The sequence below is a fragment of the Rattus norvegicus genome, chromosome 18, assembly GCF_036323735.1.
Source record: "Rattus norvegicus strain BN/NHsdMcwi chromosome 18, GRCr8, whole genome shotgun sequence".
Taxonomy (NCBI): domain Eukaryota; kingdom Metazoa; phylum Chordata; class Mammalia; order Rodentia; family Muridae; genus Rattus; species Rattus norvegicus.
This window is the reverse complement of record NC_086036.1, coordinates 37,528,759-37,543,200: the sequence shown is the minus strand read 5'-3', so window position 1 is coordinate 37,543,200 and position 14,442 is coordinate 37,528,759. Positions and strand designations below refer to the sequence as shown.

Genomic DNA, 14,442 nt, shown 5'->3' with positions numbered 1-14,442 from the left:
AGAATAATATGATGTGGTTTTAGATATTGATATAGGATTATAAAAGAATCACTATTTGCATATGACTATCAACAGAATTACAGAAAAATTTTTACAACCAAACACTAATTTTTCAATAGAGTTTCCTCCAGTTCTTTCAAACAGTACTCACCAGCATCACAACTATGGCAGATATTATATAGAAGATGCATGATCAAATCCAAGTCTACCTTTTCATCATCAAAACTATGATGGTAAGCTTTCAACAGCTCTCTGTCTTCTGCACTGAGGTCATTTCCATTGGTTTGAACCAAGGAACTTTCGTCTAGATTTCCAAATTCCAATGAAGCACTAAGAAAAATACCAAATTAGTTTCTATTGAAAAAAGTAAGACTTAAGACCAAGGTTTCTCATTATTCCCAATGAATTCCCAATATACACTAGGGATGTTGCCACTTCATGTATTATCTATAGTCAATTTGTGTGTTGATTGTAAGCATATTATTCAATTAAACTTAAGAAGTACTTTTAGAAAAATTATAAACTGAAGGTACTTTATTAAAAAATACAAAAATGGCCTATAAATATATCAAGATGCTTAACATGAATTGTCACTAAGGAAATATAATCCCAAACTATAAAAGTGCCATTCCACAACTAAAAGGCTAACATCAAAAAGGCAGTTAAGTTATATGGATGGTACAGAAATACTAAAACACTCCTAGAAAAAATGTAGACTGATACAGAAATTTTGGAATACTGGCAGTTCTCCAAATGATAAACACAGTGTTTACCACATCGCCTAGCAATTTCATCCCTGGGTACAGATGGAAGAGAAATGGAAATAGATGAATAAATGGATGGATGGATGGATGGATGGATGGATGGATAAATAGATGGGTGGATGGATGGGTGGATGGATAGATGAATGGATAGACAGGGTTAGATATCTATATTAACTGTCAATTTAAATATTTGTGTTCCTATTTATAGTAGTCAAGAATGAAAATAACCCAAATATTCATAAACTGACAAACCATGGCATATCAACAGAAGGGTCTATTGGTTGGAAATAAAACACATAAACTTTGAAATTTGTGAAATTAAAGAGAAAAGCTACAAGACTACATATCATATTGCTCTATTTACACACACTGCACAGAACAGACTAAGTTACAGAAAGAGGAAATAAACTAGTGGCTAGCCTAAGAACTAGGAAAGTTAGGTGGGAAAGTTTTGTGTGTAATTAAAATGCTCTACTATTGACTGTGGTGACTCTGAACACTTAAAAAATAGTCACTAACTGTGAATTAAGGCACAGGCAATATTTCAATAAATTTTATAAAATGAAGTTTTTTTATGGTCTTGAATAAAGTGCCTTTGCTACATTTTAACCTCAAACTCCATTATTTAAGTTTTTTGAGAATTTTTTTTTTTTTTGTTCTTTTTTTCGGAGCTGGGGACCGAACCCAGGGCCTTGCGCTTCCTAGGCAAGCGCTCTACCACTGAGCTAAATCCCCAACCCCTTTTGAGAATTTTTAATGTAGGAAATATAGCTATATGAGTTTTTAAATAGGATAAAATAAAATACAAGCCATCAATGTATTACAAAATACATTAAAATCTACTTTAGTATCTAAAAAATCTGTGAAATTTATCTAAATAGCTGACTAAAATTATCTAAAATTTCTAATGAAAGATAATTTGGGACCAGAGACATAGATCTATGAAAGAATGTTCATATAGCATGTTCATGTCCTGGGTCCAATCTTCAGACAGACAGACACACACACACATACAGACACACACACTCCCTGAGGGAAATACACCCATATTGCACTGGTGGTTTTTCTTGTTTTGTTTGTTAGTCAAAATAATATATGCAGTATTAATAAGAAAAATAAGTTCATGAAAATTTAATTAAAACCCACAGTCACATGATCCAGGTCCCTTTTCAATATTTTTAGCCATTTCTTTTTATTTACTGCCATATATCTGCTACTATATTTCAATGTATGGTCTGTACCTTTTATTAAACCCATTTTCGGTTTGATAACTTATCCCCACTTCCCAGTGTACCCAGTAACCTGATGGTCAAAGTTTAAGCCTAAAGTCTCTATAGCTTGATTGCTAATGAACCTCCCATTCCTGCCAAAGAGGAAGAAACATCATGTGGGTACAGGAGATGGTCTGGCATGCTATAAACATATCAAAGAGAACATATTTTAGCCCTTTGTCCTTAAAAGGTCATGGAACAAGTATATACAGAGTTCTGACACTAAAATGAGCTTGTTTCTCACTGGTACTGTGAGTTGCCTTAGCTTTGCTAAGTTAGTTATTTCTAATCAGCATGAAATACCTACTATATCAAAACATATTAAGAAAATCCATCAGCTACTTCATGTCCTCTCTGCTTGTTGGTTTCAAACTTCCATTTTTTTCAAGATCTATTTTTATTTATGTGTATATGTATGGTGTGTGCTTGGAGGCCAGTGAGAGCATCAAACACCTTGGAGCTAGAATTATAAAAAGTCTTGAGTCCCCTTATATGAGTGCTGAAATCTGTAGGAAGCACTCTTAACCACTGAGTTATCTACATGAGCCCCAAAATGTTCATACTTTAAAAAAAAAAAAATCACCATTCTAGTGAAGTGTAGGTGAAATACAGAGACAAACATACATTTGAATCTACCATGTCTTGGATGTGTGTATATATGTGTTTATGGATTTATGCACGATCACCTGTGTATAGGTGTTCATGTGCATGTGAGCATTATGTATGGAAGCCAGGGGTCAACCTCATTTTTCATTTCTTAGATATCATCCCCATTTTTTTGAATCGGGGTCTCTTCCTGGGGCATGGAGCTTGCCCAGTAAACAGTAGGTTGGGTAGTCAGGGAGTTCCATTCATCTTCCTGTCTCCATCTCTCTAGTACTGAGACTACAAAAATGTACCATCACATGGGCTTTTATGTGGGCTCTGGAGACCAAAGTTAGGTCCTCCTGCTTGCTCAGTGAGCACATTACTGACTGACCTACCTGCCCATTCTCCATATACAATGTTTAAGTGGAAATATCCTTTCCAAATTTCCAAAGAAATTTTTAAATAAGGTAAATTTAATAGAATATATCTTATTAACAATCTGAAGAAAATTATTTTACCATTACAAAAGTAAATCTCCAGGTAAAAAAGTATAAGTGCCTTGCCTTTTATAGACTCTGATTTACTTGGCTTAGATTTTTTTATAAGGTAGAATTAATTTTAAATAATGTAAGGTTTTACCTGTAAGATTCTAGAAGATCCACAATTTCAGTCTGTCCAAAGTGCTTAGCCCAATCTAAAGCCATCCTGCAAATTTCAAAGATATCAGACTGAGAAATAATTTGTTTTCAAATTACGTAACTAGTCACTCAAAATTATTTAGTCAGTTGTGCAATCAGTTACTATATAAGAGATTATAAAATAAGGACAATCATAAGAAAATTTCAAAGGTATGTGAAACTACATCATGATATACAAAGAATGGATACAATCTAAAATTACCAGCCATTTGATGCTTTACTGTGTACATTGGCTCCCATACTAATTAATTGCTCTACTTGGCTCGTAAAACCCCGTCCTGCCGCAACCATCAGAGCTGTTGCACTGGTCTCACTATGCCTATAATCAACTAAAAGAAGAAAAAGATATGTTAAATGTTCAAATATCAAAGACTTCCATTGTTTTAGTTAAGTAGTAGAACTGACTATCACAATTAATCTATGACTGGTTCCTTCATTTTAAATGACAGCGACATTATATAACTTTCAACTCTCCCATTCACAAAGAAATCCGAGATGTTCTGGCATAAACAGGGTAGAATAAAGTCTATCTTTGGAAGAATATGAAGACATTATTTAAAGTTTCTTAATTATATAATTAAGAAAAAAAGAAAGCTATTGGCTTGCAGAACCCTTCAATGCTTTTTATCTACATATTGCCATGTTTACTAGATAACAGGATATAGAATTTAAAAAATTAATTAATAAATTAATTAACTGCTTTATTAATATTTTAAAGCAATGTAGTAGACAAAGCGATAAACCAACAATAGGTTGAATTAATAAACATATAAATATAGTAATTTTAACTGCCAGCAGTGGTGTCATTGCTCACATTTAATCCCCCAACTAAGGAAGCAGGGGCAGGAAAACACTGAGTTAGAGGACAGTCTGGTCTACAGAGTGAGTTCCAGGACAACCAGAGCTATACAGCAAACCCCTGTCTCAATAGATAGATAGATAGACAGACAGACAGACAGACAGACAGACAGATCGTAATTTTAAAAAGAATAGAAGCTTTTAGGTCAACAGACCTAGTATATCCTAAGGTGTTCACTAAGAAAATAAGCTCAGAACCAGAGAGTATGTGTTTAAATTTTTTTACATTTATTTACTAATTTGAGGAACACATGACATGGCATCTGTGAGGGCAGAGAATAACCTGAGAGGAGTCTGTTCTCTCTTTCCCCTACATAGAATCTGAGAATCAAAAATCATATCCTTGGGCTTTACAGTAAGCCTTTATTCCCACTGTGCAATCTCCCCAGTCCCAGCTATATTTCTTGAGAAGGTTTATAAGTTAATTTACATTCAAAAGTGATGCAAACCAGGGAAATTAGGGACTAGATAGGTATCAAAATAAAGTAAGTATGGTTGGTTGAGAAAACCTTAAAAGGGAAAACTAACTTCACAGTTTAGAAATAGAAAGTCTTTCAGATATAAACACACACTAAATCTCTTGGCACATCAGAAGCAGAAAGAGACAGATGGTATATATTAGCATATTAATGGACAATTAAAACAATACAAAGTTAAAAATCACCCTCATATAAGAATGTTGCAAGGTATGGTGGTGGTATCCACATTTAACTACAGCACTTAGGCAGCTGAGGCAGGAAGATCGTGAGTATAAGGTTGGGCTGATTTACACAGCCAAATCCTCTCCAATAAGCAAACAAACAAACCCACAAGAAAAAAGAAGAAAGGAAAGGAGAGAGGCAAGGAGCTTCCTGTCACTTTCCATATCAGACATTACCATCTGATAAAAATGCTTAAAAGTAGCATTATTGAACAAGCATGTAAGCACTTATTATGATCCTTGGGACCAAGAGGTGAGTAAAACTGACCAAATTCTGCCTTCACAGAGTTTGCATTCTAGTGTAAGATGGGTAGTGAACAATAATAATAAATTACAAATGATTAAAACCATTAAAAATTAACAAAGTAGAGTAACAAAATAGTAAGCAAAGGATACGGTTTTATTAACCAAAGAAGCCTCTATGAGAGGCAATAACTAACCAAAGGCCTAGAAGGCAGGGTCAGTGAAATGGCTTAGCAAGGAAAGGCGATTGCCCACCAGGCTTGACCTGAAAACTAGGCATATCCCAGAACCCACAGAGAGGAAAGACAAACAAATCCTACTTGTTTTTCACCTTCAAAAATTGGCCATAGCATGTGTGCACCCAAATACACACATTTGGCAGTAAGAACACAGCAGGACAGGAAGCAGGGATGGGCCATAAAAGACTGAAGGCTCACCCAGTGTTAACTTCCTCTAACAAGGTTCTATTTCCAAAAGATTCCACAACTTCCCCAGCAGTGCCACAGGCAAGGACCAAATATTCAAACGCATGTGCCTACAGTAAACATTTCAAATTTAAAGCCCCAATAGTCCCAATTATGTAAAGGACTTTGAGGGTTTTTTTTCTTCACAGTATTATCAGACGCAATTGAAAACTACTAGGCCAATGGTGCTGCCCACAGTGGGCCTGGGTCTTGTTACACCAATTCCGGCAATCCTCCCACAGACCAACCCAATGCAGATAATCACTCATTGAGAATCTCTTTCCAAGGTGATTTAAGATTAGGTCAAACTAACAAAGCTAACCATCATAGCCATTGATAGACAGCCATTAATGATTAACATCTAAAAAATAAATGTAAACAGAAATAATAAAATGAAGGTCCGTGTACTTGAAGATGGGGGTTGGGGGTACTTTCTGCCAGAAAAATCTAAAATTAATAGATTAAAAAATTTTTTTTCTCCTAAGAAAAAAAAGGAAATTTCCTGAGGAGCCTGAGGCTGCTGCTAGCTGTACAAAGTGCAGCACAAAGAAAAAGAAAAAGTCCCAGAAGGCGCAGGAAGATTAGAACGTACTTGCTTGTTGGGAGGGGCATACGTTATGGTGGCAGTTCCCGCCCATGATAAACCCCAATAAAAAACACAAAACCAGGAAAAAAAAAAATTTTAAAAGCCAAGTGGAAACATCAGAAGCTAAAGAAAGTGTTTAAAAAAACAGAATCGTTAATAATTTTAACACTACCTAGAAACCTACAGAATTATATCTGTTCATATCTGGTTGCCAATATCCATTAAAATCAACTAGTAAAACAAGGATAACTCATTAATGAAGACATATCCCATGACATAATTTGTTAGTGGATGTAGATCAGAACCTGAGTCCATACACTTAAATGAAAAAAAAATTCATCATTTACTAAATGACTCCAGGAATCCCAAAGTTATTACCCATTTTTCATCCATTTCTTTTTCAATCACAAACCTCGTTGAGATACTTTTTTCTGCAGCACAGGGTCAATGACCAGATTAATATAGATACATACAACACAAATTTATAAAAGCATTTTGGTAAATAACTGTTGTATCTGGGGGAGTTTAGGAAATCTCTCTGAAGATACTAACAAAATTTTAAACAATATAAAGCCTTCCAAAATAAAATCAATGACAGTAAATAAAATGCGCCATACATACTTTTTAAAGATTGTATTTGTACCACAAATAATGGCAAGGGAAAATAAACTTACCACTAACATTTTCAGTTAAAATAAGATGAAAGACCTGAGCAAAAGCATCGACATCTTTATGTAGCCATATGTCAGAAAGGCAGGCATCCATTTCCTTGATTAACCATGGTTCAAGGCAATTCACATCTTTTTCTGTCTTTTAAAAACAAAAAAGCAAAGATTATAAATTATTTAATTGCTTAATATCTGTTTGCTGCTGAGGTGCCCTTCCCATAAACAGTGCTGGAGAGCTTGCTCTGGTGATGTGGATAAGGGGAGCCGACTGCTGCCAGGCTCAGCTACCACCCAAGCCAGGTCCACCCAAAATCTGTGTCCTCTAAGAACAGTGAGACTGCAGGATCGCCATGACACAGGGCAACAACAGAAAAACTGAGAAGAGTCCCGAGGAGATGCAACATTGATAGTGTCACAGAACCCAGAGATCTCAAACCAGACCAACCAAGATGTGTAGACAGAGGGATAAACTGTGGGACATTATGTGAGATAGCTTACACATTGAGATGTTTCCTGTGCTTTATTTTTTCTTGTTGTTGGCGTGCGTGTGTGTGTGTGTGTGTGTGTGTGTGTGTGTGTGTGTGTATGCATGTATGTATTGGTTTGTTTTGTTTTTTGCAGGAGAGATTGCAAGGGTGAAAGACAGATATGAGGGAACCCCTGGGACTGGGGTACAACATGATGTAAAACAAAGAATCAATAAAAAATTAAAAAAAATATATTTGCTGCAAAGAAAATAAAATGCCTACAATCATCAGAGGAACTAGATAACATATAGCATACATATGCTATCACTAATTTCATCTTTCAAACATTATCTTTCATAATACTGAATTACAATCATCTTTTATCTGAAAATGAGCTTGTCGACAAAGAACCATGATCCAGCCACAAGAACTAATTAATTGTTTAGTGGTAAGTAGCACAGGTTTCTTTTCCAGCTACTTCAGAGAAAACATTACCCTAGAACTTCTTAACACTAAACCGGTTTTGCTTTGTATCAAGCACATTTATAATCCCAGCAACTGAAGAAGTTGAGGCAGAAGAATAAAAGTTTCCTTGTATTGGCTACCCCATGCTACATCGCACGTTCCAGACAACTTGGGCTGTCTCAAAAGCCCAAAAGAATTTCTTTTCTTACCCCTACCCCTACCCCTACCCCTACCCCTACCCCTACCCCTACCCCTACCCCTACCCCTACCCCTACCCCTACCCCTACCCCTCAAAGCAGCACTGCTGGCAGGGAAACAGATTCCACCAAGCTTTAGAGATTTCTCCTATGTATAGTGTCCAATGTGGTTCTTAAAAACACAAGTTTACACAGTCAAATTCGTGGCCTGGAGAGACTGCTCAGCCATTAAAGACTAGGCTCATAGTCAAAATGTCAAAATGATGATTGCTAACTCAAATGGATCTTCCCTACAGTAAACAATTTTAAAACATCCTTCAGAAGCCTCTTTTAAAACTCAAGTATAATTCTTCTGGATATATCAGAATTAAAATACTAGTATAGAATGTTAAGCACTGTCTATCTTCTCATAAAAAAAAAAAAAAAGCACTAAATTTGGGACTGAAGAGACAGTTCAGCAGTTAGGAGCACTTGCAGCTTTTACAGAGGACCCAAGTCCGGTTCCCAGCAGCACTTACATGGTGGAGCATAATCACCCATAACTCCAGTTCCAGAGGATCCCATTCCCTGCCTCTGAAGGTATCTACACCAATGTGCACACAAATGCATGCAGGCAAAACATTCTTACATATGAAGTAAAAAGAAATAAATCTTTTTTTAAAATAGCTAAAATATGTTTCTAAAGACTAAGTTAGGGATCATAAGTATAGCTTAGTAGTGCTTACATGGCCCTAGATTTACTCTCCAACCCTCTAAAAAATGAAGAATTAGGTTATTCTGAAAATATGTTATAGTCTAAAACAAAGAAATTTATCCTCTAGTAACAAAATAAAAAGTACTATTACTTCATTAAAGTTGTTTAACCTACAAAATTTTTACTCAAAATATCATTATGAACCAGTAACATCTTACCAGCTGACTGAAGACAGCATCACCTCCATCATCCAATAAGTCATACTCCTCAGACACACTAGCAACAGCTCTCTGTCTCTGAGATTCAGGCTTGAAAGTATTCTCTTGAGCTGAGTACCATTCTGTGAGGGTGGTCTGTTGCTTTTCCTCTAAATTAGAAAAGAAAAAATAAATAAGTATTTGGCCCTTTCCTTTTGATAACGTATTCCTTTTGCTTAAACAAATAAACCTAAGTGAATGTTGTATCACTTAAAAGTGGGCTTTACGTTGGAGTCGCTTTTAAAAATTACAGTGAGTCTTTGATAAAGTTGTTGTAATATAATAAAGCTACATAAAAACATTCATTCTTCTATCAGTAAAGATTTGGCTTCTAACCCAGAAATTCAGAAACAACATCTTTACCTGTGCTGTATCTACTATATAAATTATTGACTAATACAGCACTTTGTATTAAATTATTTATTAAACTTATATCATCATGTCAACTGTTTGACATATAAAAATCAGAAGTTCCAAACATTTTAACATCTACAAGTTTCATAATTTACATATCAGACACAATGAACTTTTGCAGTGATACAGGGAATTGTTAATTACATATTCAAGTGGAAGATCAAGAATTTTGTGCCTATGATCATACATAGTAAAAAAAGAAATAAGACTACAAAAAGTATACTATAAAAGGAATATAAACTTCAGATAATTCATACACTGAAACACAGAGTGCCACTGTAAGAACTTCTTAAGGCAAGTATTGATAAAATGGAAATAAAAACACAACCCTATAATAATACTGATTTGTAAATCTTTCTGGGAATAGAAAACATGCTGCAATTCTAGCATTTAGTAGGCAGAGGGAAAAGATTAACCAAGTTTCAGGCCTATGTGAGCTATAAAGTGAGATTATGTCTCGGAAAATAAATTGTAAAACTTGGAAAGAAAACCAAGCCTGCCGTCATCATTTAGAGAATCCTTTGACCCTTCCCATCCATTTCTTAATTCTACCCACTGAGGTAAGCTGTGTAGAGACAGCATACATTTCACTGCTTTCTTAAATCACTATGATTCAAGATTCAGACTCACTTAACCTCAATCCCAGCATGCATCCCAGCATCCCAATTCTGTGATCTCTCTTGGCACAACATGCTTATGGTGCATAGGCATACATGTGAGCAAAACACTCACACATTTAATAACAATAAACAAATCTTTCTTTAAAAAGTGTATTTGGGACAAAAATTATCACATAATTTTACCTAATTATATGCAAGAGAATATATGTTCAAGTGTACTAGTTCTTTTGTAAGCTTAAGATAGTAAAGGTGAACTTATAATCTTACACAGAAATAATTTAATAATTATCAATAGCAAATTCTTAAGAAAAAAAAAACCCTACCTCGTTGCTTTTCCTTTTTGTACTTTAACATTTCTTTGTTTGTATATCCGGTAGTTCTTAAAATATCTTCCAGAAACATTTCTTTTACTTCAAATGGTCTTCCCTGTACTAAAGAATAAGAATTTTTAAATATCTAATTTGCATCCTATAGATAATTCACAAAACAGAATTCCTACATTTAATGAAGCATCTTGTACTATGCAAAAGTTGTTCCAAATCTCTAGTGGCTCTCCTGATGCTTCCTGTTAACTGTAACTTTTCTCTCTATAGACAGCAATCTAGAATGGACAACTGGCTTCCTAGTCTAGACAAGTGCTCACATGCTTTCCCCTACTGCTTACTACCTACTTGCCATGAGCCTGCCATCACATGAAGGGCCAGGAATACGCTCTCTTACTCCCCTCTTACCACCTCTTGCTCTTTGTTCTTCACTGCTCTTGCCCCCTTTCCCATCCCCCCACCCCCCATGTGCCCATGGCCAGCTGCCTTTCCACTCCTCTACTCTTCCTTTCTTATTAAACCTCTCCACATGGAAAAAGGAAAAAACAAACAAACAAAAAAAAAAAAAACAGGAATACTGTGCTAAGTACAAATAGCAGTACTTCCTACTTCTGTGAGGCAGGGAGGACTAGCAACATGAAAAGAGAATGGAAAAAGAATGCTGTGCAAAATCTAATGAAAAAGTCCTATAAGAAAGAAGTACAGGATGTTGTGACAGTTTACCAAAGAGTGACCACAACAAGAAAATATTTTTACTGATTCATGAAGGAGGAGGCAAAACAACTGGCTTCACAGAAAGTAAGTAGTATATGAAGAAAATAAAACATACACAAAGTCACTAGAGTGGAACCAAAATGAGGCTGTTTTCAAGAAACTAAAAGGCAAGCAGAAAAATAAGAGAGAAGTTGAAGACAGAGAAATGAATGAAGTCATATTAAGGAGCTGTGTCCTGAAATAAAGGTCATTGAAGACTTGGTGTTCAACATCAACAAAATTTTACTTCACAAAGAATCATAATGGCAATAATTTGAAAAATTAATTTTAAAAAACCAGAATAAAACCATACCAGGCAACAACATGTATAGTAGGTCAGGTAATACATGAAGTCAGGTTAAATAATAATGATAATGAAGATTTAAGATATCTAAAAACCTAGATAGATTATTGAAACAGGAAAATGAAGAGAAATCATAATTACATCTGTTATGAAAATAATTTTTTTAAGTTGGCTTGCCCAACAAGAGTATTTCTTTGAAAATCAAGGAAAGCTAAAGAGAAATAAGTTGACCCGTGAAAGCTGACATTTCCTTTCACACTATCAAAGGTGAGAAGTCAAATCTGACTTTCAGTTAGCACAGGTATCAACTGTATGTGCTCAATCATCCAAGGAAATGCTACTACCACACAAATGTACAACTTTGAGATTTAAATAACTTTAGGTATCACCCAAAATATGCAAGACAAAAAGAAACCAAAATTTATACACTAAATATCCAGCTTTGGACATATTAGAAGTGATGTCTATAAATTTTACATCCAAAACTCTGGAGAATAATCATTAGTACACAACAGAAAATAGAAGCCACGAGCATTGGGGTGGGGGAGGGGGCAATTAAATGTGCATCTGTCATAGCTAGTAGAGTTGTAAAAAAAAAAAAACAGAAAGAAAATAAGAATGAATAGAAACAGACAGGAAAGAGATTAAGGGAACAAAGGCATATATATATATACATATATATAGATATGTATGTATGTATGTGTGTATATATATCAGTACATGCAAATGAAAAGAAGCCCAGGGAGAAAACACAATAATGTAGAAGACTCAAGAAGCAATGATCCCAATCAGAGATCTGAGAATTCACACACACACAAAAACCATGAGATGTCATAGAATATATATATAAAACTTTTGCCTAAAAACTAAATATTGGGCTTAGTAATTAAATTACTGCCAAAATAATATTGCTAAAAATTCCTAAATGGTGTTCCACGTTAGATAGGAGAGAATCAATTCCCATAAGCTGCCCTATGAACTGCTCTCAAGTACTACAGCATCTGTGTGTGCGTGCATGTATGCACGTGTGCACACACGTGCACACACACACGTACACACACACAGATACAAAAATGAATAAAATTATTTTTCAATAAAAATGTTAAGTGAACAGGTCTTAACAATTCAAAAATGTAAATCAGTCATCCTTTAGTCCTTCAGATAATTTGTACAGTGAATCTATTCATAAAGTAATGATGAGGAGACCTCTGGATACAATGGTAGACTAGAAGATACCTTCCTTTGACCTGAAGAAGACCAAGATAAGAAAATTAAGTATGGGCTTTGAAAACATACAAGGGAAGTCCTAGTATGGTTGAAATGTAGTGAAACAAAACCAAAAACAAGGAGAAAGGATGCACAGGTCTCTAGCAGATGGAAGGGAAGCAGAGCCACATGCAGAAGATAAACTGGCCAGCCCAGGAGAAAAGGGGCTACAGTTTTTCTACCCAAAGAACTCAATTCCAGTTTTATTACTGGGACATATGACTTCTCTAGCAGGACAGGTGAGGAGTGGAAAGGGCCTCCTCCCACCCCACTTAGAGGTGGTGGGTAATACTAATAGAAAATCTAACTGGAAGATTCTATGCTCCTACTCGACCCCAGGGGGCTGAAGCAGCCCTGTAAGGAGAAGAAAGGAAATCATCTTACAGGGCAATTCCATTGTGCTCCCTTTCCTTTGCTAAGTCATGCATCTGAGAAGGTGATATTTTAACTGATTCTGCACTTCCGTAAATAAATGTCATAGCTAAAGAAAAAAGAGAAAATAGAAAATCAATTAAAAGTGACAAAACTTGGGGGACCTGAAATCAAAATTATTCAAGTGAGAATTCAGTAAGTAAGGTTGAATTCAAACTGCAATTCTCAGGATGAGAGACAACATAAAGAGGTAGCTGGGCCAGATGCTGACAAGACAAAATGTGAAGGAAATAAGAGGTATAGCTCAAGCAGTAAAGTGTACAGGGAAAGGAAGCCTAATGATGGTGGCTTAGAATAGACCTCACTGAGAATAAGTGGAGTTTGACAGCCCTGAGTCTGGGGTTTGCAACTGGATGAACAAGACGGTATAGAAGACTGTTTCAAGGGAGCAAGCAATAAAGTGCAGCGCGGTGTTTAAAGAGAAACACAGGACAAAAAGAAGCTCATTTCTTTTTAATGTTAGATCACTGAATTTGCTATACGGCATCAGAGAGCTACAAATGCAAAAGAGAGGTCAAAGTAGAGGCAGACTACTGTAAAGCTGTCTCATGGGAAACATAAATGCATATCCTCTTCTTCAGAGTATTTCAAGTTTCTGTTAAAAATTAAGAATTAAAAAACATAATCACACTACAAAGTTTTATTTCAAAGAAATTATAGAAAATAACAGTCATACTATATATCACTGGACAACTTCCAAAATATCTTATGAAGAGATTCACATCCAAAGCAGCACTAGAAAGAATTAATTTCAAAGTTGGGTGCTTTTGCAACAAATCTCTTAACTTTGTAAGTAAAAAATCACTGAATCGATCCCTTTCATGCACTTCATCCTGCAACAAACAGAAAGAGAAACAAAACCATGGGTCAGGTAAAAAACACTGTGGACAATTCATCTTCATCAGAAAACATTGCTGGATTTATATTGTTCAAATTAAATAAGGAAAGGTCAATCAATACCACAGATCAGTTTGCATTATGCATAATACAGAAATCATCATACATTAACAACTTACTGTAAATGACAAAGTACTACTCTTTTTCATAGACTGTAAAACTACGAAAACTATTAAAAACTCTAAATTATCTCAGTCTATTAAATGCAGTCTTAACATAAAATCAATTTAAATATATGTCTGGCTAGGCATGGTAGCTCATCCTTGTAATCTCAGCTGCTGAGGAGGCTGAAGCTAGAAGATGGTAAAATGAAGCCTAAAGAATATAGCAAAAGCCTGTCTCAAACCAAGGCAAAAATTAAATAAAGAAAAATCCGTGTATATGTAACTTTTAGTACTAGGGTCAAGTGAGAGCTCTGGTTAGGCAAGGTTTCCAAAGCATGGCTTATTAAAGACTACTACAACTCAATCTACTTTTTACTGAATCAAACTTGAAAAATAAGCTTAGAATATT

At 35.3% G+C, this 14,442-nt stretch overlaps 1 protein-coding gene across 4 annotated transcripts in view; it reads right to left on the bottom strand.

Annotated features, from left to right (window-relative positions):
- Ythdc2 (YTH N6-methyladenosine RNA binding protein C2) overlaps positions 1-14,442 on the bottom strand; it is a 65,266-nt gene that overhangs the window by 39,351 nt on the left and 11,473 nt on the right. For 2 of the 4 annotated variants that reach the window (NM_001427202.1, XM_039097251.2), the window contains 7 exons: positions 13,709-13,865; positions 10,278-10,385; positions 8,882-9,030; positions 6,847-6,982; positions 3,524-3,650; positions 3,263-3,328; positions 152-330 (listed from right to left, as the gene is read on the bottom strand). In NM_001427202.1, coding sequence (NP_001414131.1) covers positions 152-330; positions 3,263-3,328; positions 3,524-3,650; positions 6,847-6,982; positions 8,882-9,030; positions 10,278-10,385; positions 13,709-13,865 — 922 coding nt within the window. Of the gene's footprint in view, positions 1-151; positions 331-3,262; positions 3,329-3,523; positions 3,651-6,846; positions 6,983-8,881; positions 9,031-10,277; positions 10,386-12,984; positions 13,082-13,708; positions 13,866-14,442 lie in introns of those variants that run through there. The other 2 variants (XM_039097252.2, XM_063277359.1) reach the window with 2 other exon arrangements.